This window comes from Serinus canaria, chromosome 8, assembly GCF_022539315.1.
Source record: "Serinus canaria isolate serCan28SL12 chromosome 8, serCan2020, whole genome shotgun sequence".
Classification (NCBI taxonomy): Eukaryota; Metazoa; Chordata; class Aves; order Passeriformes; family Fringillidae; genus Serinus; species Serinus canaria.
The window spans coordinates 28,560,291-28,574,011 of NC_066322.1; the positions used below are offsets into that span (position 1 = coordinate 28,560,291).

The 13,721-nt window shown below is 44.8% G+C and overlaps 1 protein-coding gene across 2 annotated transcripts in view; it reads left to right on the plus strand.

Annotated features, from left to right (window-relative positions):
* Window positions 1-13,721, plus strand: part of KLHL20 (kelch like family member 20) — a 25,998-nt gene continuing 12,277 nt past the window's right edge. For both annotated transcript variants that reach the window (XM_030226450.2, XM_030226449.2), the window contains exons 1-4: window positions 1-88; window positions 2,124-2,184; window positions 8,664-9,237; window positions 13,349-13,507. In XM_030226450.2, coding sequence (XP_030082310.1) covers window positions 2,162-2,184; window positions 8,664-9,237; window positions 13,349-13,507 — 756 coding nt within the window. In that variant the 5' untranslated portion in view covers window positions 1-88; window positions 2,124-2,161. The remainder of the gene's footprint in view (window positions 89-2,123; window positions 2,185-8,663; window positions 9,238-13,348; window positions 13,508-13,721) is intronic.

Below are 13,721 nucleotides of genomic sequence, written 5' to 3' on the forward strand. Positions count from 1 at the left end.
GGGGCCGGGCCGCTTCCTGCGGCTGAGGAGGCGCTCGGGCGGCGCTGCGGGACCGCGGTTCGGCGGTGGCGAGGAGCCCGCGCCCGGCGTGAGTGAGGCGGCTCGGCCGGCCGGGGGGCGCGGGGTGGGCCGGGCAGCGCTGCCCGGAAGGGCTGGGTCAGCGTGGGCTCCGCGGTTCGGCTGGGCTGGGCTGGGCTCGGGGTGGCCCTTCGGCCGGGCCCGGCGAAGGGGAGCGGTGCCCGTCCCGCAGGAGCTGCCGCCGGCAGAGCCGAGTTGAGCCGCGGGGGCTGCAGGGCCGAGCTTCGCTGGCAGAGCCGCCCCTGAGCCTGTTGCTGCCCCGCGGACAGCGCGGTTTCAATGCCTTTATTTTGCGTGTATACGTGTATGTGTATTTTCCCCTCCTCCCCGGCTTTCAACGTGGGTTTAAGGGGATTAAATCTGATGCAATCGGGGGGCTAAGAATAGCCTGCTGCACGTTCCCTCGCGTGTGCGGGGTGCTCCGGGGGCCGCCCGGCGCTGCCGGCTCACGGGACAGCCCCGGCGGGCTGCGGCCGTGCTCGGTGCCCCGGCAGCACCGAGCTCCCCTCGGAATCTGTATGCGGTGCCCTAACCGGGAGGAATTGCCCGTCTTTATTTGCAGGGAGCTGCGAACCTGAGTAATTTGCAAGTGTGGCAGACAGCAAGTCTGAGCTTATTCTTCATTAGCTAGCTCCGCTGGTGTGTCTGGGATAATGCTCCTGGAGAGTGCTGCCTGTGAAATGAGGTTCTTCTTCACGTAGCTATAACAGTTCTGTAGTTCAATTTAAATTGTGCCAAAAATATTTTGCTCGTTGTTGGATGCAGGGTTCCAATCTGACAGTCCCAGTCTTCCAAAAATGATCTTGCTTTTCCTAAATTTAATTTTTTTTCCCTCTTGTGAATGCTACCTGGGTTTATTTTAAGGTTTAATTCATTCTCGTTCTCGTTCTGTCATTGCTTTTCCCATAGTTCAGTGGTTTCCCGTTTCTTGCTTTTTTCTGGAGGGGTAGAAGCCTGTGACTATCAGTGTGGAAGCAGAACACCTTTCTGTTCTTTTAATAGATTTTTTTTTTTCCCCCACAAAAAGTTAGGCTTCTTGCTTTGAATAATAATTGAATTAAATGTATTCCTAAGTGAATAGCTATCGAAAATGAAATTGGGGCAAGCGATGCCCTTGTAAAAAGGGTTAATTTACATTAGAATTAGAAGTTAGTGATTGAATATGAAAGGCCTGTGCAGTTTGCAACTGTTATTACTCTCAGAAAATGAATATTTGGAGTGGAAGTGTAGTGAGCATCAGGCAGCATCATTCATCTTTGCGGATGTAGTAGCATTATTAGCATCCCTCTTACCTCTGGGGCACAGTTATCTTCAATTTCCAGACACAAGTTTTATCTTCTATCAAATTCTGGCTCTGCAGTGTAGCTGGTGAGCAGTGCTGTGCTGTTTATTAGGTGCCAGCCTGCCTTAAATCTCTGCTAAATGTGTGAGGAAGAGATACCTCCTGGCTTCGAGCAAGGAGTGACAGTGAGCACCCTGTCACTTCAGATATTTTCCCTTTGGTAGAACAGTTTTAAGGATTCAGGGAGGCAGGCAGTTTGCTGACTTTGTAATGTGTGTGTTCTGTTTGGTAAGGAATCTTTGTGCAGCCGTGGTGGAAATGTTTTTAATGCTGGTGATGTTTTCTTCTGCTTTATTCTCTGCAGTCCAGGTTTTGTTAATCTGGGCTGTGAATTTATAACTGGATAAGAGCTCAAAGGCACATTAGGATGTGGTTGTGGGCAGCTCTGTTCTCTTTGAGGGAGACTGAAGAGGGGAAGGTTCTTTTGACTTGGAAATTGTTGGTTCTCTTAGTTTTTACAGAGACAGGGTAAGTGAGAGATGTTTTAAGAGATTTTATTCCGTTCTCAGTCTCGATGAGTAGTGAGACACAAGAGATGTAAAACTAGTGAGACACAAGAGATGTAACACCATTCTATCAGAATACCAAAAAGATATCAGCTCATTTGTAGAGACAGAGCCTAGCAAAGCATTCCCTCAAAAATTAAAAGTAACCCATAGGAAATCACCTTTTTTTTTTCTCTTTTTTTTTTCTGTTGGATCAGGTCTTGAAGTGTAGGGTGACGGTTTCTCTTCACGGTGCATGGACGGAAAGCCAATGCGCAGGTAAGACACAAAACCAATTGTTCTTCTCTTCCCCAAACAGGATAAATCATGTGAGTTGGTTTTCTATCTGCCTGCACTGTAAAATGTTGTGTAGTTTTGGATTTTTTTAAAAAAGGCTGGCTATGGGAATTGGGAAATAAATCATTCCTCTTTAGTACCTTTCTTAAATGTATTGAGTTTTCTGTATTTACAAGACCAGATGTCTTTATGGAAGGCAAGTTACTGTAATTCTCCATCCCCTTTTCCAGTTCCCCCAATTACTGTCATGTTTAAAATTCAGTATTTAATTACTTAAGTATTAAAAAAATAAAATGTGGAAAATAAACTGCCTGGGAATAAATTTAAACTTGGTTTCCAAGGGCCATTATTTTTCTCTTAACGAAAGGAGTTTGGTGAGGTCTTGGGTGAAAAGGGGATTGCCTTTTCTAATTATGGATGCCAGCTGCCTCAGTTCTAATGAGCTGGAGATGCAGCTGAAGTTTAATTCAGGGGAGTTCTTGCTGTGGTTGTGTCAAAAACATTCTCTCTCATAGAGGGAAAAGTTGTCACAGTAGTTCAGCATGATGACAGGTTTGCAAACATGGTTCCCTGCTAGTTCTTGTTGATTTTCCTTGCTCTATGGCAAACCCACAGCAAAATTTAGCAGCAGATAAATTTTCTGTACGTGATACAGGCTGTGTGGAAGCAAAGTTGCCTGAAGTTCTTCACCTCTAAATGAATTGGAGAGAACTCAGGCAGCTTGCTTGGTCTGTTTGTGCTCTTTAGGATGTTGGAAGAAGGAAAACTTTATTATGGGTAAATCTGTAAACACTGGTGTAAGGGAAGGCAAGGGTTTTAACCATAGATGAATATATAGAGCATTCTTAGCCACAGAAACCATTAGCCTGGGTTCTGTGTAAGGAGGCAAGAAGTAAGTAGCCACTTAAACCCTTGAAGAATGGCACAATGCTGTTTTAATTAAATGAATTTTAATGAATTTAACTTGCTGTGCCGCTGCTGCAGCTCAGCAATGAGTAAACCTGGGACCTGCATTTTTGCCAAGATAAGACATGTGGTTTGGTCAATGAGGAGCTGTATGTGACTTTTGCAGTGAATTCCTTTTCCTCCAAGATGGATTAAATAGCAGATGAGCTTTCTTTCATTGGAGCCCTCTTCAGTAGAGATTATTTAAATCTTAACCAGCTTTTTAGGTTTTGATGTTGTGCTCCATTTATCAAGATGCTTTTGCAGAATAACATAAAATTGGTGACTAGCTTGCCTCGTGTTCTTGTTTTCTCCCTACTTTTTGTGTTCCTGATGGGGAAATTGAGGTTCTAAAGTAGTTTCTGTGCCTGCTGTTTTCCATGTCACACCGAGGCAGAGAATTCCTGTGCTGGAGTTTGTGTGTCTGTGGGTTCGTGGCCTTGGACTTGCTATTGTGGAAGTTCTGGCTGCCACTCAGTTTGAGTTTTTGTGGTGGGCAGGAGCACAGTGCTGAAGAAGTGGAGGTTTTTTATTATTGCTGCAGCCTGGCCTGACAAGCATATCTCTGCTGTGAGCTGTGGATTCCAGTTCTGGAGAACACTCATCTGTTTTAAGGGCCTCAGTGTGGCTTGTTAAAATTTCTGTTTGTTCTCCTCCTATTGCCTGTCTTAGCAGAAAATGATAAAAGGTTCCTGATTGGATTTTGGGCATAGATCTTCCTATGAACTCCAGCTATGCAGATGGCAGAACACTTTCTTTTATCTTTTTACTCAGGGTTCTGAAGCCAATTTAACACCCCCACGTGAGGGTTGTGGTAGATCCTGCACGAAGAGGGGAGTGGGGCTTGGCCAGTAATGGGTTAATAAACAGAGTGAGATGGTATCAAATATGTACAGCATTCAGAGGGGAGGAGGAACAGCTTGAACAGATAAGGAATTCCAGCTATTCCTGTCAAGATTATAGCAGGGAACACAGAATTGCTGCTGCAAACAGGATTTACCTTGCATTAGGAATGAAGGGGTGGCTGGGGCAGGCTGTTCTTGCTCACTCTCAGTAAGAGAATGTGGCTTTGCTGAAGGGAAAAACAAGGCAGCAGGGACTTCTGAGTAAAGGGCATGGTCCAACAGCACCCAGACAAGGAGGGCAGAGCAGATCTGATGGCCAGGGCCAAACAGGAGTCCTGGATCCCTTGGGCAAGTAAGGGTGAGGAAGGAAGCAGGGAAATCAGCTCAGGATGGGTGGGTGCACTGTCAGGTGCAGATATATCTTCAACATGGCTCAGGCAGGAGGGCTTGAGCAGCTCCCAAACAAATTGGAGAAGCTCTCCCAGCTCTTCCTCACCCAGCTTTTTCCTGGCAGCCTTTTCCCAACAGCAGTGCTGGATCAGAGCAGGCTTGAGCAGCCAGACTTGGCAGGAGGAAGGAGGCTTCAGATCCTGGTCGTGCACTCAGGAGCTTATTCAACTGCCTGGACATAGCTCTTGCACAAAACAAACTGCAGAAGGCTCAGGAAGGTTTTGGAAGGCTCCAGTAATGACCTCCTCTTTCAGAGTATGGGCATCCTCAGTTTCACCCTGAGTGGGATGTTTTCCTCAGTTAGGGTGAAACTGAAATTTCTGGGCTTGGTCAGTAAATTCAAACCAAGCAATATAAATAGGGGCAAATACTCCAGATCCTTGCTGGTTTCCTTTTGTGTAATGTAAAATAGTATTTCAGTCAGGTTTATCTGCTTGTTTGCATAACTTAATTGAGAAAACTTACTGGAACCTTGCTAGCTAGGCAAGAAAATGAATCAGTGGTCTTTTTCCTGATAATCAGACTTCTAGCTAACTTAATGCCTGGAGTACTGATGCCACAATAAAGCATTTCCATTTACTTGGCTGGCATGTTGTGGTGGTGACTTCTGTTGCCAAAGGCTGGGCCAAGTCAGTGGCCCTTGTTCTTGCAGCTCTGTAAGGAGTATAGGAACTATTTCTTAATTTCAAATCAAGGCATTGACAGAAATCACTACCCATTTGGTTTGTTATTTTTACTTGCTTCTAATATCTCTTGCCACTGAAATCCACTCCAGCAATGTATGATTTTTTGATTTCAGTTGATGTTTTTAGCTTGAAATGTGTGTTTCATAAGCCTCAGGTCAGCCTGTTGTTTTCTGCTGAACTGTGTTAAAGCCTGTTTATAATCTTGTGCTGAGACACACATTGTCTTAAAAAATGCTGATTTGAAAGTTAAGGTGCCCTTATGACAGCATGGGAGGGAATTTTCCCGAGGTGTGTGTTATTAGGTATTTTTTTTAACTTTAGCAGGAGCTGCTGTAAGGATGGATGTCTCATACATGCCCCTGTTAATGAATGAAATTTTGGGCATTAGTGGAATAAAATGGAGGCAGAGCAGACTGTTTATTTAGCTGACTTAGTGTTGCAGACTGCCTGTGTTCCCATTTGTACTTCTCAGCAGTGTGCTACAAAAACTGATCCTTTGTCAGCCCTTTCTTAATCCCATTGTATTTGCTGATTTCCCCAGCCCTGCATTTTGATGGAAGCTAATCCCAGAATATCTGCATAGCTGGGTGTGAATGTTTTATCCGGGTACACACACACATTTCATCTGGATCCTCAGCCCTCCTTAATCACCCTGGCTATTCAGGAGCAGCTCTGAGCTCTGTGTGGGGGGAGGCAGCTCCCCTGCCATGTGAGAATCAAGTGCTGCCTTCTGTCTTTCACACCTCTAAGCTACTGACTCATCATTTCATTCTCTGCATATTTATGCATAATGCACACAGAATGCAGTGGAATTACAATCTTTGTGGAGACACAAGCCAGCAGACGTGTCCTTTAAATTCACACTTCTGTGCCTGTGTGTAGCAGCAGCCCACCGAGCTTCACATCAAGCATCTGGGTTGATCCAGCTTGGAAATTCTTAAGCCAATTGATCACTGGCTTCTGCACCACCCAGAGATAAGTTATGGATGAATCAGGAACGTTTGGTTGTTACTCTTTTTTCCATCCATTCAGTCTTCTTTAATCATTAACCAGCACTTTCTCCCCAGGAGTGAGAGGGCTGGGTACAATGCAGACTCTCAGATAAATGCTGATGGGAACAATGCAGTTCTTGCTAACCAGATACCTTTTCAGTGAGTTAAAGATGTGTTCAGCAGGGCCTCATTTGGGCAGAAAAATCCTGTTCTGCCCTGGCTAGGAAAGACAAGGACTGCTGCCTAAATCTGGCCAAGTAATCCTGTGGCACAAGATGGTAAATCCCCTTGCCCTGTGTTGGCAGGGAGTCTTGGGCTGTGGGATTGGCAGGAATATTTTGTATTTCTTCTGGCAGCATGGTCCTTATCTCATCTGTCTGTGCTTAGAACCTGTGCCACTCAGAGATCTGCTTTAGGACTGATTTTAGTGGGAGATGAGGAAAACCTACAGGTGGGACAGAGGGGTTGTGGGCTTTCCAAAAGGATGCCCTGTCCTGGATGTCAGTGTCTCTTCTGAGCTGTAGTTACATGAAATGGGTTTTTATTTGAAGAATGCTTTTTCTGTTCTTTGACTGACAGCCTGGTCAAGACAAACTGTCCAGAACTGTAGTAGCATGTGTCTTAAAAGAGCTCTTACTGTGTTCTTTTTTTCCTTCCAAGGGTTGGTTTGACATAGTTGAAAACACTTAATGCCCAATAAAATTGACTTATCTTGCTTAGCAAGAGCCAAACTTCAGGGGAATGTTTGTTACCACCTTTCTCCATCTTTTGGTAGAGGGATTGAATTACTTACCTTCTGGCCTTGGCTGCTTAGGACTGTGAAAATAAGCCAATTAGGTAAATTAATCTTCAGCTGAGGTTTCTTGGGGTTTTTGCAGGGGTACCATTAATTGTGGTTGGTGTGTGTTGCTGCAAGGGCAGTTTAGTTTATGCATTGTTTGTGAGGAACTTGGCAGAGCTTTGAGAACGATTGTCAAACCCCCAAAGGTGAATTTGGGTTGTGAGGGGCAGGAGTGGGTGGAGGAGAGTGAGAGGCAGTATAAGAGCAGAAGGATTTGTCAGAGGTGTCAGGGAAGCAGAAGGGTGATGGATGTAAAAAAGATGGAGCAGGGATAAAAATCCAAAGCATTTAAGGTGCTGAGCAGGAGCAAGCAGCAAAACCCAGAGGGGAGCCCCAGCTGGATCTGTGTAACCAAGATAGGAGGAGGAGGTAATGGTCTAAAACATCTGAATATGATGATCAAGGAGAGGGTGTGGAGGGAATGGGAAAACAGGCTAAGATGTAAGTAAATAATTTGATCTGCTGCAGAGATGGTTTCCCAGTGCTTGGAGAGTGCATTTGACATAATAATGAAGGGAAAAGATGTGAGGTGTTTGGTTTTTTTAATTCTTTTCTTCAAGCCTGCTGCAAATTACATTGAGCCAAGGCAAAGCCAAGCTTGATTTCTTCTTAACTCTTAATATGAACAGTGAGGTAGTGACAGCTCACAAATGCCAGTGGACCAGGGAAAAACTGCTAGTGGCCAGTGTGTTTTGGTTCTTTCAGTGCATCTTCAATGGACATGAACCATCAATATTCTGATATTTTGTTCAATGTCCTTTAATTGCTTTTAGTGATGGTTTTCCTTTGATGTGGGAGGAGGCAGCAGTTTCCTGTTTTTTCCTGATTGCATCTGAAACTGGGAAGATACTGCATTTCTTCTCTGTGCCAGTAACTTAGTTTATGTATTCTTAAGTGATTCTTCAGCTCTAAAGTTACCATCCTGACTTCTTGTTCTTCCTTTTTTGGTAGGTTGATAGCAGTGGATACTTGTTTTATCTTTTTTCTATTTGGTTGGATTTGGTTTTGCCTGCCTTCTGCCATTCTTAGGGAGGATTAACCTTCTTTTGACATGTGTCAGGGAGGGTGGAGACTCCATAGCTCAAAAATAATTGAAGAGGTGATGATTAAAATGGGTATTCTGTGAACCTGAAACATGCTCATGGTAGTCTGCAGGTCATCTTGAGCTCCTGAAGTCTGTGTGACAGTTTAGTGTGTTCAGACATTACAGTGATGAGTGACCCCATTAAAAACGTGGGTAGAACAGAGAAGTTTGGTTAAATCACAGAGCTGGAACTCTTTGCAGTAGAAATCCATCTCCACCTCTGTCAAAGAGAACTCCAGCATTTGACAGTGGGCAAGTCAGCTAATCTGTGCTTTGAGTCACTCTGTGAAATGGGGATAATGTGCCTTTACCACAGGAGGCTACGGCGAGGTTCAGCTCATAAATATGTATGTGTAGCTGGATATTACAGCCGTGTGTCATAGAAAGCCTATAAAAATAGCAATAAATAGAAGCCTGCTGCAAGTTGGCATTTGTTTACTTCTAAGCAAGCTTTGCTTGGAGATGGATTCCTCTTTCATGTGGTCACGTGCTTGTTTTCACGTCCCGCCGTGGACTTACGGGCACGGCTCGGGCTCAGCGCGAGCTGCGGAGCTTCAGATCCCGGCAGGCTCTGGGATCCCTGACCATGGTGCTGTATCTGTATCTCCTGCGCTGCAGGTGTGCCAGCGCTCGCCCAGGAGAGACCGGAATGGACGTGACCAGCCGCTGCACCCTCGGAGACCCCAACAAGCTGCCCGAGGGGGTCCCGCAGCCCGCGCGCATGCCCTACATCTCCGACAAGCACCCCCGGCAGACCCTGGAGGTCATCAACCTGCTGAGGAAGCACCGGGAGCTCTGCGATGTGGTGCTGGTAGTGGGGGCCAAGAAGATCTACGCCCACAGGGTGATCCTGTCGGCCTGCAGCCCCTACTTCCGAGCCATGTTCACCGGGGAGCTGGCGGAGTCGCGGCAAACAGAGGTGGTGATCCGGGACATCGACGAGCGCGCCATGGAGCTGCTCATCGACTTCGCCTACACCTCGCAGATCACTGTGGAGGAGGGCAATGTCCAGACCTTGCTGCCAGCTGCTTGTCTTCTCCAGCTGGCTGAGATCCAGGAGGCTTGCTGTGAGTTCCTCAAGAGACAGTTGGACCCTTCCAATTGCCTGGGCATCCGGGCTTTTGCTGACACTCACTCGTGCCGCGAGCTGCTGAGGATCGCTGACAAATTCACACAGCACAACTTCCAGGAGGTAAGGAGCTGGTGTGCTGGAATTGTGATGTAAAATGCATCAATGTGGCCTGTGAGAGCTTTCAGCAACTCTCATTTTGTCCTTTTTTCCAAATCCAGCCTGTTCACCTGCTCTGTGCCCTGATAGTGGGTGCCAGTGATGGGACCCATAGTGATGGGTGCCAGATGTGCCAGATTTTAAGTGGGGAGCAAAGAGGAGGGAGGTGGCAGGACTGTGTTGTACCAGTGGTTTGTATATGATGCACAGCATTTCTTCCCTGAAAGGTGTGTGGTGAGTGCTGTGTGGGAGGCAAGGCCGTGGGTGCAGGTGGATTTGGCGTTGAATCTGTCCTGCCTGCACATTCCACTCCTCTTTCAGAAATATTCTGGATTCTACATGGTTGGAGGGGGAGCAGGTGTTAAAAGTAAGGATAACACATCAATAGAACCCAAGGAATTTGATGTTGAGCTCTGAGATTGGAAAAGTGGGTGTTTGGGAGAGCATGAGGCTGCCTCAGGGGAGTCTTCAAATCCCTGGTTGTAGCAGAACTAGAGTTTTGCATCTATTATTCAGCAGAAGCTGTCTGAAAGTAATGCAGATGTGTAATATTGTAGCTGACCTTTACAAACTCAAGTTTCTCATCCTTTGTTAATTCTGCCTAGATGATTTTTTGGTGAAAAAAAAAATGCCAGCAGCTGGTTCAGACAAGGATCAACATTATAATTAAGGATTGTGTGAGCAATAGTCAGAGAAAAGTGGGTCTTCACTGAACTGCTGCAGAAAAATCTCCTTTTCCCACCAGCTTCACTGGGAGATCCTTTCCAAAGGGGGGAACTCCAGGAACTCCTGGTGCTAATTTAGTTTCCCCAGAGAAGCAGCAGTATGGAAGTGCTGTGAGTGATGGCAGCTTGTCTCTTTTTTTTTTTTTTCCTTCTAACATGCAAGAAGCAGATTGGAATTGTATTAATTTCAGTCAGGTAGTACTTAAGAAAAATCTGAGCTGGGGCAACACGACAGAACACAACTGTTGGACACAGTGGAGACAATTCTTGGTATCTAACTGTGGACACAAGATCAGTTTACTACAAAAGCTGCAATTAAATGCATCTTCTCTAACCAAGTAGAATTTACTGGTAAGATGTGGTTGTTTTTTGTAGAACTTGGTGGTTTCCCAAAGCCCTGCATTTTAACTGGCCACTTCATATCCTCTGTGCTTGCTGTGCACTTCTTTTCTTCTGGATTTGTTGGTTTTTGGGTTTTTTGTGGGGAGGAGCAAGATGCTATCCAGATGGTTGTTTATTTTCAGTGCTTGCTTATTTTATTGGTTATTAGAGCTTGTTATTACATGAGTTGTTTTATTGGTTATTAGATCTTGTTATTACATGAGTAGGGCATGCTTAGAAGCCTCTAAATAACATTTTATCAGCTTGACAGTTTTGTTTTAAAATATTTTAGCGTTAATACATGCAGCTGGCTGTTAAGAGCTGCTTGCTATGGGCTTCTTTTCTTTTGCAGTCCCTTGAAGACAACTTTCTGTCTTCCTTATCCCTGTTAAAGCACATGAAGGCAAAAGAGAAGAGAACACTCTTCCTCAAAGATGATGCAAATTATAATTGACTTGACTTAAACACAGCCTCTGGAGAACTGAGGCTTAGATTAGAGCACTATTTCTTTGTCCTGGACAGGTTTTGGTGTCCATTTCAGTGCCCCAGGAGTTCTTCAGCTCTTCATCCTTAATAATCACTTCTTTTGCTTCCACTGTTTCTCTACAGACAGTGTCAGTGCTGCTGCTCCATGGGATTGCATTCCATTCTGGCAGTATTTTCCATCTGGGGAGTGGCTTGGTGATCCCTGGGGGAAGCCAGGCACTTTTCTGTTTAACCATCCTCCACTGTGGAGGTTGAAAAATAATAAAAAATAAATAAAAAGCTGATAAAAAGTTTGTCTTCCTGTGCAGAGGCTGTGTCATCATTCCTCCAAGCTGGCAGAAAGGGACATGAGCTGGGAATTTCCTGGGTGCCAAGGTGAAATATTAAGCAGCAGGCACCAGGCCAACCCATGCAGTTACTTTGAATACAGTTTGAATTACTTCATGTCCTCTGCTGTGCTAACCTCTGCTTCTATTAAATTTTGATGTGTATTGCTGCATTACATCATTAACTTCTTGGTAAAATGTTTTTTCAGTTTTTTCCATTCCTCCCAATTTAATTTGTTGCCTATAACCCCTCGTAGATTTTGTGCATATAATGTGAAATGGTTCTATTAACAACTCCACTGTACAAGAACAGCCTTGGTTTTTTTGGGGTTTTTTTTTGGGTTTTTTTGTCTCTTGACATTTGTGTGTAGGGAAAAATTATATTTATGGGTGGACAACTTGCACTTTTATCAACAGACAAAAATTGGACTCTATATTGTAGTGTCTGACATTAATTCTCTCTGTTTATAAAGGCACTGATGTTCAGGAATGCTGCAGAGGAAATGAAATTCAGCCAATTCTTGTCCACTAAGCAAGTCAGTAAAATAAATCATTAATATTAGTCAGGTAATTATGAGTGTCCTGATAATTAAGCCAAAAAAAGCCAAAGCATTTTAAATATGATTTGGTTTACTATGTAAACTAACAAGTTGCACAGTAGTAATAATTTGGTTTAAAGAACTGCTTTGAGTGCTTTGAATTTTGTGAGGCCATCAATGCAACTGGGTGTCCTGAGCTTCAAAGGGAGAGACTGGATCAGCATCTTTAACTCAGGAATTTCCACAGCTGCTGTTTCCAGACTCTGTAGGAGCTGCATTTAAAAACCATCAGAGTAAAGTTTACACAAAAGCTTTGTAGGAGGAAAGGAGACCATGGAAAAAAGCTGATAAAAAACTTAAAAAAAAAGCTGATAAAGATCTTTAATGAGCAAGCCAGTTCCTACTGAAAGGCTGAAGGATTGTGTGGGCCAACCTTGCTGTGGTCTTTACTGTCCCCAAAAGCTCAGGGTGCCCAAGAACCAAGTCTGGTAACTGATCTCATTGTCCTCTTTGTTCTTTTTTAACAATATTTTCTGTTGTCAGTAATTGCATATTTGTTCAGTGCCCTTAAATAACTTCTTCAGGTAATTAAAAGGACTGCACAGCTGACTGCTGTTGAGATGATCGTGTCAAAGAGTGTTTTTCTTTAATTTATGCAGCAAATTGTGAAATAAGTCACGGAATTCTAATGTGGTCACAGATGATAAGAGCAAGCCAGCATTCAGTTATTTTCTGTCCCTGAACCTTTTGGAAATTGCAGGCTGGGAATGCTTGCAGGGAAGGCGAGCCTGCAGTTATCAGTCAGGCCATTTCTGCAGTTTTAATTTTGATTCTTGTACCTTTTCCCATCTATCTGGTGTCTGTGCAGGAGCTGTGGTGCTGTGTGAGCTCCCAGGGCAGTCTGACTGACTCATGCTGTGTGAGCAGTCCCCCAGCAGCAGCCAAGGCCTCCTGAGAAACTCGGTTGCTATCTTGGATGCTGAAGGAATTAATGTGTTTGTCAGTGGCTTGACTTTCACAAGAGATCAGTCCTTAGGGGCTCTAGAAGCTCTGATTCCCTCTTTAGTGCATCTCGACTGCTGCACACTCCATGTGTATATATTTAGAGCAAATGAAAGAGGCAGGATCAGATGAGTCTCCTGAAATATTTTCTGTTCTGCCACAAATCAGGCTTTCTGTGTTCTCTGCAATGCCTCTGGTAACTTGTTTGAGACTCTTATTTTGCTCTGTTTTGCTTTCCTTGTGAATCTTCTGTGCTCCAGTGCTGCTTTTTAGTCATGTATTTATTGTGGTTTCATTTCTGCTTTATGTATTAGGCACGGCAAACGAGGAGGCTGATTTTAAAGAAGGGCTTTGTTTTTCCTGTATTTCAAAACCTGATCAGTGTGGTTTCACCCTTTAAAAGTGTTAAAGGGTGTAAAAGGCATGCCCATCTAGAAGTGTCTTGTTGTGTTGCTGGGGGCTGCGTTCTGCCCAGTGCAGCAAACCCTTCACGTGTGTTGGTCTTGGAACTGATGGGGATTTGGCTTTTTACTGGGTCAGTCCATGAAGTGCTGGGGTGGTGAGTGGTTCTGATGCTTTGTCTTAACTCCCTTCCTTTTTCCTCTGCCTTTCCCAGGTGATGGAGAGTGAAGAGTTCATGCTGCTTCCTGCCAACCAGCTCATAGACATCATTTCCAGTGACGAGTTAAACGTGCGCAGCGAGGAGCAGGTGTTCAACGCTGTGATGGCCTGGGTGAAGTACAGCATCCAGGAGAGAAGACCCCAGCTGCCACAGGTAATCTTGGAATGTCTCACAGAGACATTCCAGGCTGCTTTATCCAGGGGGAGAAGAATGAGGGATGGTAGGGCGGTGCCAGAGTGTTTCTGAATGTTGTAAAGCCACTAAAATTCTCTGACTCCCACCTGTGTTAGGTGGTTTGCACTGTCCCTTCATCTAGGCTGGCCAGAGCCTTCATTAGGGGATTTGTTAGATTTTTCCCAGCTAGGAC